Below are 16984 nucleotides of genomic sequence, written 5' to 3'. Positions count from 1 at the left end.
TGAAGATCAATTTTCTACTATGCTAGAATATGATGCATAAATATCTCTCTCACTCTGTTTCTCCCTCTCTCTCATGGGCTAAAATATAAATTAACTTCCACTGCTTGCTTTTAATAGAAAGTGTACAACTGTTTGTTTTTGCAGATGACAAGTGGCTCATTGAATGGTTTCAGTTAAGTAAGAGCAGTAGTTCGTAAATGTTGTTCGTAAATTTTTAGACTATCATTCAGTTGGTGCGCTATCTGCGTGGCTTATCTGCCACGCTTTTTCTCACGTTTTTTTTTTTTATAGAGGCAGAGTTTCCTTATTTACATATTATATGCTTTGCTCCCTCGTATATATGCTCGATGGTGTTTTAAGCCCCCAATGTCGGCTTCAAGGCAGCGCTGCGACCGTCGACTTCAAGGCACCTAACCATTGCCTAATCCCAGTGCCTTCCAGGCAGCGCTGCCTGGAAGACGACGGTGGAGACTTAAAAAACCAAACACCCGTATATATGGACATAGAAAAGAAAGACACTGACGAAATTGGACTCTAAAATCTAGAAACTATAAAGATAATGAAGTGATAAATTCCACGCACACTGTAAACATGACTGTAACAGAGTATATTCATCAGTTATTTCTCCCCAGCAAAATATAAGGTCAAAAACCATTGAGGTGTCCTCTCCCTGTTACATGAATGTACAGTAGTCTACACTATATAGTTATTGGTTCAGTGAACTAAGACTATAATTTGGGAGGATTGTACTTGTAATTAGGATATGTTCTTAAAATTGTACAATCCTCCCAAATTATAGTCCCAGTTTACTGGACAACACAAATTGTGTGCTAAGAATGCCAATTTATTGAATTCTTTATTGTTAAAGAATACAACAAAAAATGATCAACTAAAAATAATTCAGGTGCATTGGACAACTATAGAAACACACAAGGGAAACCTTAAGGAAGAGGGAAAGGTAAAGAAAAACCAAAAGAGAGCCGGTGGCAGTGGATCGGTGAGACCGCCTAGGCAAAGGAAAACTAAAGAGACACTCTCCAAAGATGACGAGGCAACGCCGTTACATGTCCTCGAGAATATGGTGCGATCCTCCATCTTCAACAGGCTTGCATATCTGCCGGCAGTCACGAGTAATCTCCCCCTGGCATTCGTCACGGTGCCACTGAATGTAAAAGCACGAAAGGCTGAGGTACGTCCCTCTTTGGCTAATGTATTTTAAAGATGGAGACTGATATAAATAAGGTAAAAAGCACTGCTGAGTAAACAGAAAAGGCCCCAGGATTAATAAATCCTGGCTGTTAGCCTGTTCGGGACCAGGGGCCCGTTTCACAAAAGCAGAATATATAAATCCAGGATAACTGATAAAGCGAGGCTTGACCTAGTCTAATCTGTGCATCCTGGCTTGGTGCGTTTCACGAAGGCCAAGCCAGGCTGAGGAGGAGAGACTAGGTTGAGCCAGGCTGAAGTAATTCAGATAGATGCGCGTCCATGGTTGTTCTCAAAAGACCGCAAGGTCGATCACAGATTTACTGATGCCAAAATGGAGAATACGCATTGTTGTTATGAGACAAGGAATAACAGGACCCAAACGCAGAGAAGCACACAGGCAGGCAGAAGTCTTGAGCTCGAGGATTTAATTTAACAAAAAGCGGCAGTACAAAGACTGGGAAAACACGGGGAAAAAAACACACAAGGAGAAACTCACAAAATAACGCAGGAATACATAACAAAGGCACCAGGCTCTAACAAACTGAGGGAATACAAAAACACTACTGACAGAACACAGACCCGAACGAAAGCAAAACAATCCAACAAGAGGCAAAGGGAACACAGAGGTTAAATACACGAGGTAATGAACAAATGAGGGACAGGTGATACAGCAGGTGAAACACATCAGGGCAGGGCAGGGTAATCAACAGAGGCGGGAAACACAGAAAGTAAAACTAGACATGACAAGACAGAAAACAGACTATCAAAATAAAACAGGAAACAGGAACAACAGATAGAAAACATGAAATCAACTAAACAGAAACTTGACACAACACAACAGAGAACACTGGACTTAACCAAAAAATACACAATACACAGAACACAGTCAGGACAGGGTAAACACAATAAACAAGGAGATAACTAAACAGAAATATACAGAATAAATATACAAACACAGGGAACATACAGAAATAATAATAAAGGCAACCGAAATATACAAAACCAGGCAACAGAAATGTCCAAACCGTAACAATTGTACATACTTTATACAGAGTGAGCAGCAGCTTCTTGTGGAAGTATGATGACGTGAAACACATTATTTGTATAAAAGAAAAGAAACACGGCCGCTGTAATGAAACAGCGAGAGAAAGCGTAGCAGGCGATCGCGGACCGACTGAATGAGGAAGCAGCTGATTTAATTTTAATTAACTGACCACTGCTCTGAATTGAAACCGTCATAATCATTCAAGGATTAGGCTACTAATCATTTGCACAAATTAACAGTTATACTCTTTGCCTTAAAAGTAAGCAGAAGATAATGTTACTCAGGAAATTTACCATGAAGATCAATTTTCTACAACGCTAGAGTATAATGCGTAAATATCTCTTTCACTCTGTTTCTCCCTCTCTCTCATGGGCTAAAATATAAATTTCCTAAGTCATATTAACTTCCACTGCTCGCTTTTAATGCAAAGTGTACAACTGTTTGTTTTTGCAAATGACAGTGACTCATTGAATGGTTTCAGTTAAGAGCAGTAGTTCATAAATGTATATTTTTAGACTATCATTCAGTCTGTCCGCTATTATCTGCCACGCGTTTTCTCGCGTTTTTTTATTTTTTATACAGGACGAGTTTCCTTCTCTACATATTATATGCCTTGCTCCCTTGTATATATGGACATAGAAAATAAAGACACTGGAGAAATTGGACTCTAAAATCTAGAAACTATAAAGATAATTAAGTGATAAATTCCATGCACACTTTAAACATGAATGGAACAGAGTATATTCATCAGTTATTTCCCCCCCAGCAAAATATAAGGTCAAAAACCATTCGGGTGTCCTCCCCCTGTTGTTACATGAATAGCCTACATCACTAGATAGTTATTGGTCCAGTGAACTAAGACTATAATTTGGGAGGATTGTACAGTTAGGATATGTTCTTTAAATTGTACAATCCTCCCAAATTATAGTCCTAGTTTACTGGATTACACAATTTGTGTGCTAAGAATGCCAAATACCATGCACATGGAAGTGGAACAAACATGATTCTTATTGTTAAAGAATTAAAAAAAAATGAATCAACTAAAATAATTCAAGGTGCATTGGTCAACTATAGAAATGTACAGCATTGTATGTATTGCCCTTAGTAACAGACTTCATTTAAAACACATTTGAAATTTTATCAGCCTTTTCTACTTATCTCAACAACTGTCATAATATATTCATCAAACTTCTAACAACAATATGAACAGCAGTCTTCATACAGCAATATAACAGTAACGATGACTGTCACATGAATAATTATTTAAAAAAAATAATGGTCACAACTTTAAATAATAACAATACTTAAAGGAACAGCAATATGCACCTGTTGTATTTTAATCCAGGCTGATAACAATAGGTTACAACCACTGCTGGGTGATCAGAAAAGGCTCCAGGATTAAATAAATCCTGGCTGTTAGCCTGGCCGGGAGCAGGCTAGCTGTACAGAATAAATCTCCATGGTGATTTATGTGCCTCCACTTTCGTGAAACCGAGTCAAGGCTTAAATCATCCAGGATAACTGCTAAATCCCAGCTTAATCCCTTATCTTGGTTTTGTGAAACAGGCCCCAGGCTAGCTGCACAGAATAAAGCTCCATGGTAATTTAGATGCCTCTGCTTTTGTGAAACCGAGTCAAGGCTAAATTGAGCCAGGATCACTGGGAAATCCCGGCCTAATCTCTTATCTTGGTTTTGTGAAATAGCCCTCAGATCTTGTTTTTTCTATCTGAGAAATATTACATAACATAAACTGAGATCTGTTGTTTCTACTGCTGAACTTAAGATGCTCACATATGCATTTATTTCTTCAAGCAATGACCACTGCAACTTTCTGCACTCAGTATGTCTGCTGTTATATGCATATGTGGCTGACCTACTGGAACCTTATTTATCAGCACGCTCCGTAAGGTCTAATATGTCCAACCTCCCGATTGTTCCTCAATTCAATTCAATTTTTCAATTCAATTTTATTTATAGTATCAAATCATGACAAGAGTTATCTCAAGACACTTTACAGATAGAGTAGGTCTAGACCACACTTTATAATTTACAAAGACCCAACAATTCCAGTAATTCCCCCAAGAGCAAGCATGTAATAACGACAGTGGTGAGGAAAACTTCCTTTTAGGGAGAAACCTCGGACAGACCCAGGCTCTTGGTGGGCGGTGTCTGACGGTGCCGGTTGGGGGTGTGATGAACAGTGGCAATAATAGTCACAATAAAGATAATGGAATTATGACTAGAAATAGTAGTTGTTCATGGCGTAGCAGGGCACTGCAGGGCGTAGCAGGGTGTAGCAGGGCACTGCAGGGCGCACCCAGCTTAGGACCCGTGGTGATCGAGCCTTCGAGTCAGTAGCACAGAGACTCTGGAATGCTCTGCCTCCTATGTGATCTGCTGTCTCCGTTGACTCTTTTAAAAACCAGTTAAAGACCTACTTAATTTTAACAGGCCTTTGGTTGACCTGTTCACACTTTGTTTAGTATTTTATTTTTTAATTATTACTTTGTGATTTTAATTGTTGTTTATTGTTGTTTTAATATGTATCGTATTGTATGTTTTATGTAAAGCACTTTGTGATTTGTATCTGTAAAAAGCTCTATATAAATACATTTTACTTACTTACTTACTTACTTACTATTTCCCTGTAGTGACCAGGAGGAGGCAGCCATGCAGACTTGTGGTTACTCCTGTTCACCCCTTAATGTTGTGGATCTTATAGTGGACATCATGTTCATTGTTGACATCATCATCAACTTCAGGACCACATATGTCAACTCCAATGATGAGGTGAACTGATCTGATTAACTGACTGACTAACTGATCTACTTACTTTCTCTGTGTGTGAATGACAAATTCAGTGACCCACTGACCCCTTTACAGCGAATAATAGTAGTCTCCAAGGTGCTGATCAGAGTGCTGTCTGCTGTGAATGCAAATAAAGTAGGGATCTCATAGATTTTTTTTCACAAACTTGTTTTTATGGATCCTCAACCAGTGGTGTAGTCTACATGACACGCAGTATACCCAATAAGAAATCTCCAGGATTTCCATATACCCACTTAAAAATGTGCAATGATACGCAACAAAAAATAAATTATATATATATATATATATATATATATATATATATATATATATATATATATATATATATATATAGTACAGTATACCCACTAATACATTAAACTACACCACTGTCCTCATCTAAAGACATAACTCTGTTTGCTGGTACAGAAATCAAAAATTGTAAAATTTTTGTAATAAGAAAATAGTTCAGTAGGCGTTTCTTTTGCCTGACCTTCAAATATATAGATTTATCCATTCATTCATTATTTTGTAATTGCACAGCTAAGGATTTTTCAAATCTTTGACAAAGCTATTAAAATAAGTAATTTTGTATTATATATTATTGTTCTGTACAGTATTCTCTTCTATACTTGTTTTTTTTGTAGAAAATCTTAAAACATGCACATACTTATGTCACAAATATGCAAAGTAAAATAGCCACGATACATCCATGTCATTATTGTTATTTGCCAATGTTGTGGAATTTGGAGTTCAACTATGTGCTGTTAAATGTGAGGATACATGTACAGAGGGGAGAACAAGTATTTGATACACTGCCGATTTTGCAGGTTTCCCCACTTACAAAGCATGTAGAAGTCTGTAATTTTTATCATAGGTACTCTTCAACTGAGTGACAGAATCTAAAACAAAAATCCAGAAAATCACATTGTATGATTTTTAAGTAATTAATTTGCATTTTATTGCATGACATAAGTATTTGATACATCAGAAAAGCAGAACTTAATATTTGGTACAGAAACCTTTGTTTGCAATTCCAGAGATCATACATTTCTTGTAGTTCTTGACCAGGTTTGCACACACTGCAGCAGGGATTTTGGCCCACTCCTCCATACAGACCTTCTCCAGATCCTTCAGGTTTCGGGGCTGTCGCTGGGAAATACGGACTTTCAGCTCCCTCCAAAGATTTTCTATTGGGTTCAGGTCTGGAGACTGGCTAGGCCACTCCAGGACCTTGAGATGCTCCTTACGGAGCCACTCCTTAGTTGCCCTGGCTGTGTGTTTCGGGTCGTTGTCATGCAGCCACGACCCATCTTCAATGCTCTTACTGAGGGAAGGAGGTTGTTGGCCAAGATCTCGCGATACATGGCCCCATCCATCCTCCCCTCAATACGGTGCAGTCGTCCTGTCCCCTTTGCAGAAAAGCATCCCCAAAGAATGATGTTTCCACCTCCATGCTTCATGGTTGGGATGGTGTTCTTGGGGTTGTACTCATCCTTCTTCTTCCTCCAAACACGGCAGGTGGAGTTTAAACCAAAAAGCTCTATGTTTGTTTCATCAGACCACATGACCTTCTCCCATTCCTCCTCTGGATCATCCAGATGGTCATTGGCAAACTTCAGACGGGCCTGGACATGCGCTGACTTGAGCAGGGGGACCTTGCGTGCGCTGCAGGATTTTAATCCATGACGGTGTAGTGTGTTACTAATGGTTTTCTTTGAGACTGTGGTCCCAGCTCTCTTCAGGTCATTAACCAGGTCCTGCCGTGTAGTTCTGGGCTGATCCCTCACCTTCCTCATGATCATTGATGCCCCACGAGGTGAGATCTTGCATGGAGCCCCAGACCAAGGGAGATTGACCGTCACTTCTTCCATTTTCTAATAATTGCGCCAACAGTTGTTGCCTTCTCACCAAGCTGCTTGCCTATTGTCCTATAGCCCATCCCAGCCTTGTGCAGGTCTAAAATGTTATCCCTGATGTCCTTACACAGCTCTCTGGTCTTGGCCATTGTGGAGAGGTTGGAGTCTGTTTGAGTGTGTGGACAGGTGTCTTTTATACAGGTAACAAGTTCAAACAGGTGCAGTTAATACAGGTAATGAGTGGAGAACAGGAGGGCTTCTTAAAGAAAAACTAACAGGTCTGTGGGAGCCGGAATTCTTACCGGTTGGTAGGTGATCAAATACTTATGTCATGCAGTAAAATGCAAATTAATTATTTAAAAATCATACAATGTGATTTTCTGGATTTTTGTTTTAGATTCTGTCTCTCACAGTTGAAGTGTACCTATGATAAAAATTACAGACCTCTACATGCTTTGTAAGTAGGAAAACCTGCAAAATCGGCAGTGTATCAAATACTTGTTCTCCCCACTGTAGCTTACTAGTTGTGTTTTGTCTCCTCAGGTGGTGAGCATGTCTTCTCGGATTGCTGTCCACTACTTCAAAGGGTGGTTCCTCATTGACATGGTGGCAGCCATTCCCTTTGACCTCCTCATCTACCGCTCAGGAGAGGAGGTGGTTAGGGCAGGTGGAGAGGGAGAGGTAGGGAGGAGGGAGGGAAAGAAGATTGGAGGGTGAAGTGGGAAATGGAGGTTTGGGTAAAAAGTGGGATAGTGGGGTAGAAAGACAGTTAGGATTGTTGGGAAACAAGGAGCATGAGAGAGAGAGAGAGAGAGAGAGAGAGAGAGAGAGTAGAAAGAAAAAAACATCTGGAAGCTAGGGACTTTAATAACAGTCCTTATGTATTGGATATTGTTTTTGTTTTTTTTAATCTTTTGTTCACTCACATTTCTGTCCCGTCCTCCTAACAGACCACCACACTGATTGGCTTACTGAAGACAGCTCGGTTACTGCGATTGGTTCGTGTAGCCAGGAAGTTGGACCGTTACTCAGAGTATGGTGCAGCTGTGCTCTTCCTCCTCATGTGCACCTTCGCCCTCATCGCCCACTGGCTGGCCTGCATCTGGTACATTACTCGACTTTATCCTGCAGTGTTTTTATCTCACTCCCACACAGGGAAGCATAGTACCAGAAAAGATCCATCAATATTTTAGGCATTAAAAAAATACTTTTGGCATGAATCTTACATTATATTAAATGTGGCAAGGGAGGAATCACCATCAGAATCTAACTATCCGACAACACCACCGGGACTTCCACCCCAGGACATAGCTGCGTTTCATTAGTGTTTCAACATGCCCTCCTTCACTTCCCCTCAGCCCTTGGTATGACATAACAGCATATGTCGCACGAAGGCCACTTGGAGAGCAGAGGGAAAGTGGGCGGGGCAGGAGCGGGGCATTGAAATGGAACGCACCTGCCCTTGTTCACTTTCAGCCCGAACATACAGATCCACCGCCAGTTGTAGGCTTAGCACTGCTGTTTTTTCCCCCATCTTATTTCCATTAATTATGTCATTCTATGCCTGTTTTTACGTTTATTCTATGTCTGCTTATGTCATGCAATTTCCTTATTGTACAGTAGGCCTATTTCTTGTATGAAAGGCACTATACAAACATTTTTAATAAAAGTATTCCTACTGCATTTTACACATCATAAATACCTGCAGACTCGTTTCAATGAGGCTTGGTAATCAGCTGCATGAGTTTCTGATTTAGAAAGTTTGTGATCTGTATCATGATTAATCATAGTAGGCTATATCTCACAAAAACACGTATGTTTGCGCGAGGAAACAACTCTGTGCTGTGTTTTCAAGGTGTAGTGCAGGGAAATATGACCTGCCGTGAGCACGGTGTATTTTATTTTGAAAAGTTACCGGATGTTTTATTTTGTTTCTGTGCTCGACTTCCTGTCCCGCACAATCTGAATTGTGCTGAATTGCTGCGGAGCTCTCCGTCGTCCGTTAAAAATAGAAGCTCTGCGTATCTGCTCCGGAGGGCTGCGGACTGACGGAACTGGGACGGAGTAGGGACGCAGACGTTCTGCAGTCAGTGGAAATACACACGTTGACTTTAATGGAAACCTAATGACTCCGTCGACATTCCGGAGACGTTCCGCAGACGTTCCGCATCCAGTGGAAATTGCCGGTGAGGCGCCTGGGCAGCTCACCTGCTAGAGCGTGCGCCCTATGTACAGAGGCTCAGTTCTCGCCACAGCGGCCGCAGGTTCAAATCTGACCTTCAGCCCTTTGCTGCATTCCCCCTCTCTCTCCCCCCTTTAATGTTTGGGCTGTCCTATCAAATAAAGGCCTAAAAAAATACCACGTAAAAAAACATTTTAAAAAACAAAACAGAATGGATGTATTTTCTTGCAGCAAATGCATAATGGGTGATATCCACCTCTGGAGTTACCATCGTTGTTCACTTGCTCCCTCAGCTCCCCCGAGGGTCCATCTCACCAAGTTCCCTTCAGTTTTTCAGACAATTGAAACGACACTTAAGACAGGCAGCGGAGATCCCCCCGAGGGCAGGTGCTTAGGGGAAGTGAACAAGGACATGTTGAACCACTAATGAAACGCAGCCATGCTTTATTACTACCTGACCTAGCACCCAGTTACACCTCTATGCAAAGAGGCAGCCATGATAGCACAGGTGCCTTAAATAAGCTCAGCTAACAAGGGGGTTTGGTCTTGGTCTAGCTAAATTGAAACTATAGAGGTGTGTTCAAGAGCCAACAGAGTGCACCTGTAGGTCTGCACACAGCACTACATATACATATCTGAATTAAAATGCTTAAAGGCCGTAAACACTAACCAGGTGTTTTTAGTTAATCTGGCTGATTGGACCTCGTCCCAGGACTAAGTGGGTGTGTTTAGACTGATTGATTGACATCTCCCTAGTCTCTTGTTAGCTTTGTTGCACCTTTATCATTCCTGTTGGTAGAAAAGATTTGTGACCAATTAAATACCCATTAACGTTCCGGCCCACCTTCAACCTGAGTCTAATCAGCCAGAATAACTGAAATCACCTGTGTGGGTGTTCATAGGCTTAAGTGTAGTGCAGAGAATCAATGGTAAAAATAATAATTTTAAGCTTTTTTTCAGGCATTTCCACTGTCTTTCAGGAGCCAGTGTTAAAAGTTCTGCATTTACGTGTTTTCCTGCCCTAGGTATGCCATAGGTAATGTGGAGAGGTCGACCTCGGCTGGGATCGGCTGGTTGGACAATCTTGGTGAACAGCTGGGGACGCCGTACAATGACTCCATCATCGGGTCGGGTCCTTCCATTAGAGATAAATATGTCACAGCTTTGTACTTCACCTTCAGCAGTCTGACCAGTGTAGGCTTTGGGAACGTCTCCCCAAACACCAACTCTGAGAAGATCTTCTCCATCTGCGTCATGCTTATTGGCGGTGAGTTCTACAAAAAAAAAAAAAAAAAGTTTGGCCATCTCAGAAAAACTAGTGAAGCTAAAGTAACAGCAGTTTGGTTTAAAATGTTTCAGAAGGTAGTTAAGTAAATGTGTTGACTTGAAGTTTACTGCGTAGTTTAGACACTCATGTCAAGGAAACGACCATTTATAACAAATGGTTCGGCAATTAGTTCAGATTATAAGGTTCTCAAGCAACAAGTAGCAACAATGTTTCTGCTGGGATAAGTAATACAAAATACTTAGCACAAATAGGAGGTTGGTGAGGTGGAGGGAGCTGCTGCAGCAGTGAGAGGTGTCAGGTTATAATGGCCGAGCTGTACACCTGCATGATTACAACTGGATGTGACTAGTCAGCTGATCTGAATGAGCCAGTGAATGTGAGGCATAAATGAAACATATGATGCCAATTAGCAGATGCAAGCGTACTTTGCCTAAACTAACACTATGCTTCATCCTGTCCTGGTGTATCTCGAAATGGGCTTTCACACCTGTAGTTTGGTTCATTTGATCCAGACAAGGGAAAAATTAAACCTTGTTGCCTTTTTTCCCCAATATGTTTATTAGAATTTAATTAATTAATTAATTAATTACATTACATTACATTTTCTCAATATTTTACATAACATTGAACGGAATACAATAACAATACAGCCATTTCAGACCAAACATTACCTAGACATAGATCTCTACCCACATACCAACGTGACATCATGACTTAAAAATACACGCCACTTTCTAAAGCCAAGTGGTGTGTTATCTGTACGCATTTTGAGCTATCCGCGTGTATGTCTACGCCGTACTGAGAATGAGGACATACGTTATGGTAGCTTGCTGTCATGTGACGATTTGGGAGGTGTCTGAGCCCGCCCACCATTTTGGGATCCTACACTATCGGTTGCCAGGGGCAACAGTGTAAGAGCGACACAGAGACGGAGCAGGAAAGACGGTTCGAGGAATTAGCATCACGGGGGTACGGTTTGGGTTTCGGAAAAGAAGAACGGGACGGATAGGTTTAGGAAAACAATAATGAGACGCGGGACAACAACGGCACGGTTGGGTTTAGGAAAAGAAGAAAGCGACGGTTGGGTTTAGGAAACGTGACATGCGGGACACGATCCCCGGTCTCCTGGGAGAAAGTCCTGTGTTTTACCCATCCACCACCTCAACCAACCTCCCTGCGCGGATTTTCCGCCTTTCATAGTACTCGCTACGGCGTAAATTGACACACAATCGCAAGGTAATCTAAGTCAATGGAGGCCAAACAGCGTTGATAAACACGCTAAAAAGCGATCATGCTTCTTAACACGCCTAAATGGCATGCGAATTGGCTTGTCATACATATGCCACTTCTTGAGATCAGTCTGCACATACACAAACACACACCCATACACACTTAACTTGCACAAAAATCAGACAGTCCTATATAGCAAGATAAAAATAAAAATAAAAATAGTTTTGTTGCCCACAACTACCTTTCAGGTAAGGCTTACATTTCCATCTCTGATGAGCCACATATATGGTTCCCAGAGCTGAAAAAAAGTATTTACTCTTGCCCTTAGCAATGTATGTCAGTCTTTCCAGACCAACACAGTCTGAAAGCCCCTTTATCCATATCTGTAATGATGGAGCGTCCATACTCTTCCAGCACAGTGCAATAGCCCTCCTGGGCTTGAAGAAGCCCGAAGTCCAGAAGTTTAGTACTTTTTGATGTTTGTCTAAAGTTCTCTGGATATATACCAAGTACGCATAATTTGGCATTTAAAGGGACTTCCATGTTGAACAGCTCTGACAAACATTTTATGACATCCTTCCAGAAGATGTTAATCTTTGGACATTCCCAAAGACAATGAAACAAAGTATCCCTTTCATCCACACATTTCGAACAAACATCTGGAATATTAGCAGACATATGATGTAACTTGACAGGGGTGACATATATCCTCATCAACCATTTATATTGAAGCAACCTAAACCTTCTATCTATCTATCTATCTATCTATCTATCTATCTATCTATCTATCTATCCATCTTTCTTAGCAGGTGCAAACTGTTTGTTACCCCAAATAGGAGTAAATTGAGACAGCGCAGGTATACCACCAACATGCTTGTGTGCAGCATGCCAACTAAAATTATGTTTTTAAGAAAAGGATTTTTCGTACCTTTTTTCAAGTTCCTAATATCTGAAGAATAAAGATACAAATTCAATGGTAAATATGGGACAGACCCTTGCTCAATGCTCACCCAGGCTGGGGGTTGTGTTGAAGAGAAATAATTAGGGCTGTCAAACGATTACATTTTCTTAATCGCGATTAATCGTTGAATTTCTATAGTTAATCATCAATGTTTTATCACATGATTAAAATTCTATTATTTTGCATTTCAGAACTGTTTTTAAGTACATATTAACAATGGAAAGCCATTCTTACCAGTGGATCTTGATTGGGAATCAAATGAATGCAAAGAAAGTGACTTTAAGAACTTGATTTTAAGATTTGTATTTGTTTATTATATATTTACCAATCTAGAGTCAATATTAGGGTTGGATATTGTTTGGTTTGGATACCGGTGCTAAAGCGGTACTTTTAAAACGGTACCGGTGCCTTAACGGTGCCTGAACCGATACTTTTTAAGAAAGTAAAAAAAAAAGAAAGGTACTAAACAGTTGGCAACATTAAAGAACGGCTGGTTTTTTGCTAAGGCCATATGGTCAAAATGAAATGTTTAATAATAATGTAATCACTATAACAATAACTTATTTCACTAGTAAATAGCTATTGAATGACAAAAACAACCACCAAATGGGAAAAGGGCATTTAACAACAACTTTGAATGCACCACGAGGCTGTAAATTACCAGTTTCATTGAACGCACCGTCTGTGTTTTTCCAACAACGGCAACTGCATCCCGGTGTTGAATCCTCTACAGTGAAATACAGTCACACTTTACACCGTTTAGCGTTAGCTGTCAGCATTGTAACCGTGTTTAATCCAGCTACTAGCTAGCAGTAGGCTAACGTTAGCTGCTGTTGAGTATAGTGTTAACTAGCGTCATGTGCAGCGATGTTTCTGTTGCCTGTAACGTCTGTTTCAGAGCATCAGAGAGAAGTGCAGACATATCAGTGGCACCAGAATGATGCACCGAAATCCGCGTTGCTATTCCTGCAGTAGCAGGATGTGTTACGAGGAAGTACAGCAAAATAGTAGCCTGTTAGGCACGACGCAAAGCCGAGTGAAGTGAAAATAAATTAATAAATGGCGGCATGCGATTAATACGATTAAAAAAAAATTAACGCATTATGCTCGGCCCTTAATCGCATCGTGATTAACGCGTTAATGCTGACAGCCCTAGAAATAATATGAGGCTGTAGTCAGTTGGGCGGCCATATAATACCATCTGAGATTAGGAAGTTGATGGCCTCCCCTCTTATAGGGTAAGTATAATAGTGTACGGTAGTGGCAGTGGAAGTGTTTGAAAATAATTGAGTACTCCCTTTTATTCGGGTTTTGCTTCCTCCAAATCTCAATTAGTCTTAGATCCTTGATGTAATTGATCAAAGTTTTCCTAGTTTGTACATGAGTTGTGTCCACTTGAGTGGATCTGTCTAACACTGGGTTGAGAGCACAGTTAAAGTCCCCTCAGATAATGTAAAGGCCTTCCAAAGCAGATACAGTCAGAAATAGTCTTTCAAAAAAGGTTGAATTGTTTTCATTCAGGCCATATATATTTATAAAATTTAGTTTCTGCGACATGATGCTTCCTTGAACAATAATATACCTCCCAGATGGATCATGAATAGTTTTTGTGACTTGAAATGGTATAGACTCGTGTATGAGGATAGCTACTCCCCTTGCGTGAGTGTTGTAAGAAGCATGAAACACTTGGCCTGGTCATCTTTTACTCAGGTAATGTATGTCTGAAGCAATCAAATGAGATTCCTGCAGAAATACTATTTTGGATTTAAGATGTTTGATCCTATTCAGTACTTGTTTTAGTTTGGCCAATTTTCTCATTCCCCTGACATTTCAATTTCGATATAAGAGCTACTTTTCTGTCTTGTTTTCTCCATATATGGTTGTCAACTCAGCTTAAAGTTGTGAAGTGTAAAGCAACAACAAAAATAGATAGTGCAAGCACATATACACATATACACACACACACACACACACACACACACACACACACACACACACACACACGTATACACATCACCCTCCACCCTAGCATTCCAACTGAAATGCACACACTCCCTTTAAGTAAAGATTATGAGGGACGTTGATCCACATTTCTAGGAGCAACTAGTCAACGCAGCCTAACCTAAACCCTCAACCGGACAATCAGTGCCAGCCAACCGTACACTTAAAACTTGGTACAGTGATTTCTTCCTTTTAGAACACAGGATAACATGATATGACCATATTAAAACAATTCCCTGGTCCAATAAACATTAATTGTGGGTTATGTAAACAATATCAACCCGATCTTAATCTACATGCTGAACAGAATGGTGTTTCAATGGTATCTGTATTTACCAGAGAGAAAAAAGAAAACAAAGAAACAGAAGTCAAGTAAATTATCTTACAATAAGAGGCCCACACTCTTCTACTGCTCATCTTGGTGTTCCGCTGATACCCGTGGCCGATCAGCTGTTTCTTCCTGGAGCCCAAAGTTTATTGTGGCTGTAATCAAAATTAAGAAAATAAGTTGCATATTAAACTGGGCCTACATTATGTGTAGGGCGGCCTAAAGCCTTTATACATACCTTTTTTGCATAGAATACTAAGCTATTAAAATTGCACTAAGCCTAATAATTGTTGGCATGGTTTTATAAATCATGTTTTAATGTTAAAGGTCCAATATGTAATATAATTATTGTAATAAATCCAAAAATGACCCCACTGCTTCATCAGATATTAAGGAAACATGCTAAGTTGAAATACTATCTTTTCTGACAACAATGCTAATGCCAGTATTTTCTCCTTTTGAAATTTCCATTCCGTGACAGAATTTCTGTTTGTGTTTTGGCCTGTGTGTTGTTATCAACTGCCCAGTTTGACAGCCAGGCCAGGTTGCCAGATATAACTGTAAAAACGTAAACCCATCGCGCTACAGCTGTAACATTAGTACAGCCATGAAAGCAGCAAACAATGAACAGGATCAACGGAGATAGATTCTACCCGACCTAAAAAAAACAGCAGTTGCGTGACCAGAGATTAACAAATCCCGGGTAAATATTGGAGATGTATTTGAAAGCTGGAGACAGCTTAGAGCCCAAAAGCACACCAAGTTGGCTAATTTCCTCCCGAACAGGTAGCTAAGCATTAGCTTCAGGCTAATTTATCACGGCTACAAGGGACTGGCATTTTATTTCAACATTCGTGGACTCACATTGAATTATATGGCTAGAGTACCCGAGTTGGTTACTTGCAAAAACAATTGAGACACAGCCAGTAAAGTGATCCCGACTGGTTCTGGCTAACGCTGCCATACTAAACCTGCTAACTGCTCACGTTACCGAAGGACCAGGCAAACGGACCACGGTGAGTTATTTTAAGTCAAGAGAGGTGGGCTGTCGAGAGGACTGTGACTTTGCAGCGTGTTTAGAGATTGTTGCCATAATTCTAAGACAATATGTTATAAAGAAAAAAAAAAATCTTTATTTGCTTTTTTTAAAATGTCTTATGTATCCCTGTACGGTGTCCTTGAGTGCCGAAAAAGGCGCCTTTGATTTAAAATGTATTATTATTATTATTATTATTATTATTATTATTATTATTATTATTATTAAAGTCCACTACGATCTCCTGACCAGAATGTCACATTTTGCACCTCATCCATGTACGCTGATTCATTATTGTTGGTGTGCTCTGCAAACTTTATGATGGTGTTTGTTGCATGGACAGGCAGACAGTCATGCATGAAGATGGAATACAGGATAGGGCTCAGGACACACCCCTGAGGGACACCAGAATGAAATGAAATGGCCCATTTGTGTGACGTCCTGTTGTGTTCTGTTCCTGTTGTGCCCAACAAAGCACAAGTAGACTTTATATTTCGTATTTGTCATTGTTTTCGGTCAAATCGTTTATAGATTTTAACGTTTCCGACCGCACTTGAAGGCAGCTTTAATTCACAGGGGGAGAGAGAGTAAGAAAAGAGACGAGCGAGACATAGCGAGTGCTTTGTTGTTGCAGGAAACATTCAGCTATTAAGCAAACTCCCGGGCAGTTCAGTGCTTGTGTTTTGTTTTTACCCTCATAGTCTTTTAAAACTTTCTTGTGGCAGCAATAAAAGGCAGTGATGTTTCCTGTTTCCTGTACGGGATTCTCACACCGCCTCAAACCATAGCTGAAAACACACCGACAAGTCTGATCCCCTCCCTGCGGCAACCCTCGCCGCAGCCTAAACGCACTACCCCCATTCAAAATGAATGGAAAGACCTGTGTTTTTGCCAGACGGCCAAAGCAGGCAGTCTGAACGCAGCATTAGTCTCTCAAAGCATTTGGCTTTCGCCGGGGTAAGTGCAATCAGGCGATAGTCATTTAAACAACTACTGCTTTTTGGTTTGGTAATGGGCACGATGGTTGTTACTTTAA

At 40.5% G+C, this 16984-nt stretch overlaps 1 protein-coding gene across 1 annotated transcript in view; it reads left to right on the top strand.

The window, feature by feature from the left end:
* LOC116040897 (potassium voltage-gated channel subfamily H member 7-like) overlaps positions 1 to 16984 on the top strand; it is a 107272-nt gene that overhangs the window by 70825 nt on the left and 19463 nt on the right. The window contains exons 8-11 of the mRNA XM_036005175.1: positions 4907 to 5045; positions 7466 to 7603; positions 7873 to 8027; positions 10130 to 10371. Coding sequence (XP_035861068.1) covers positions 4907 to 5045; positions 7466 to 7603; positions 7873 to 8027; positions 10130 to 10371 — 674 coding nt within the window. The remainder of the gene's footprint in view (positions 1 to 4906; positions 5046 to 7465; positions 7604 to 7872; positions 8028 to 10129; positions 10372 to 16984) is intronic.

The sequence above is a fragment of the Sander lucioperca genome, chromosome 9, assembly GCF_008315115.2.
Source record: "Sander lucioperca isolate FBNREF2018 chromosome 9, SLUC_FBN_1.2, whole genome shotgun sequence".
Classification (NCBI taxonomy): Eukaryota; Metazoa; Chordata; class Actinopteri; order Perciformes; family Percidae; genus Sander; species Sander lucioperca.
Note: the sequence above shows the minus strand (reverse complement) of the source record. Positions and strands in the feature narration are given on the sequence as shown.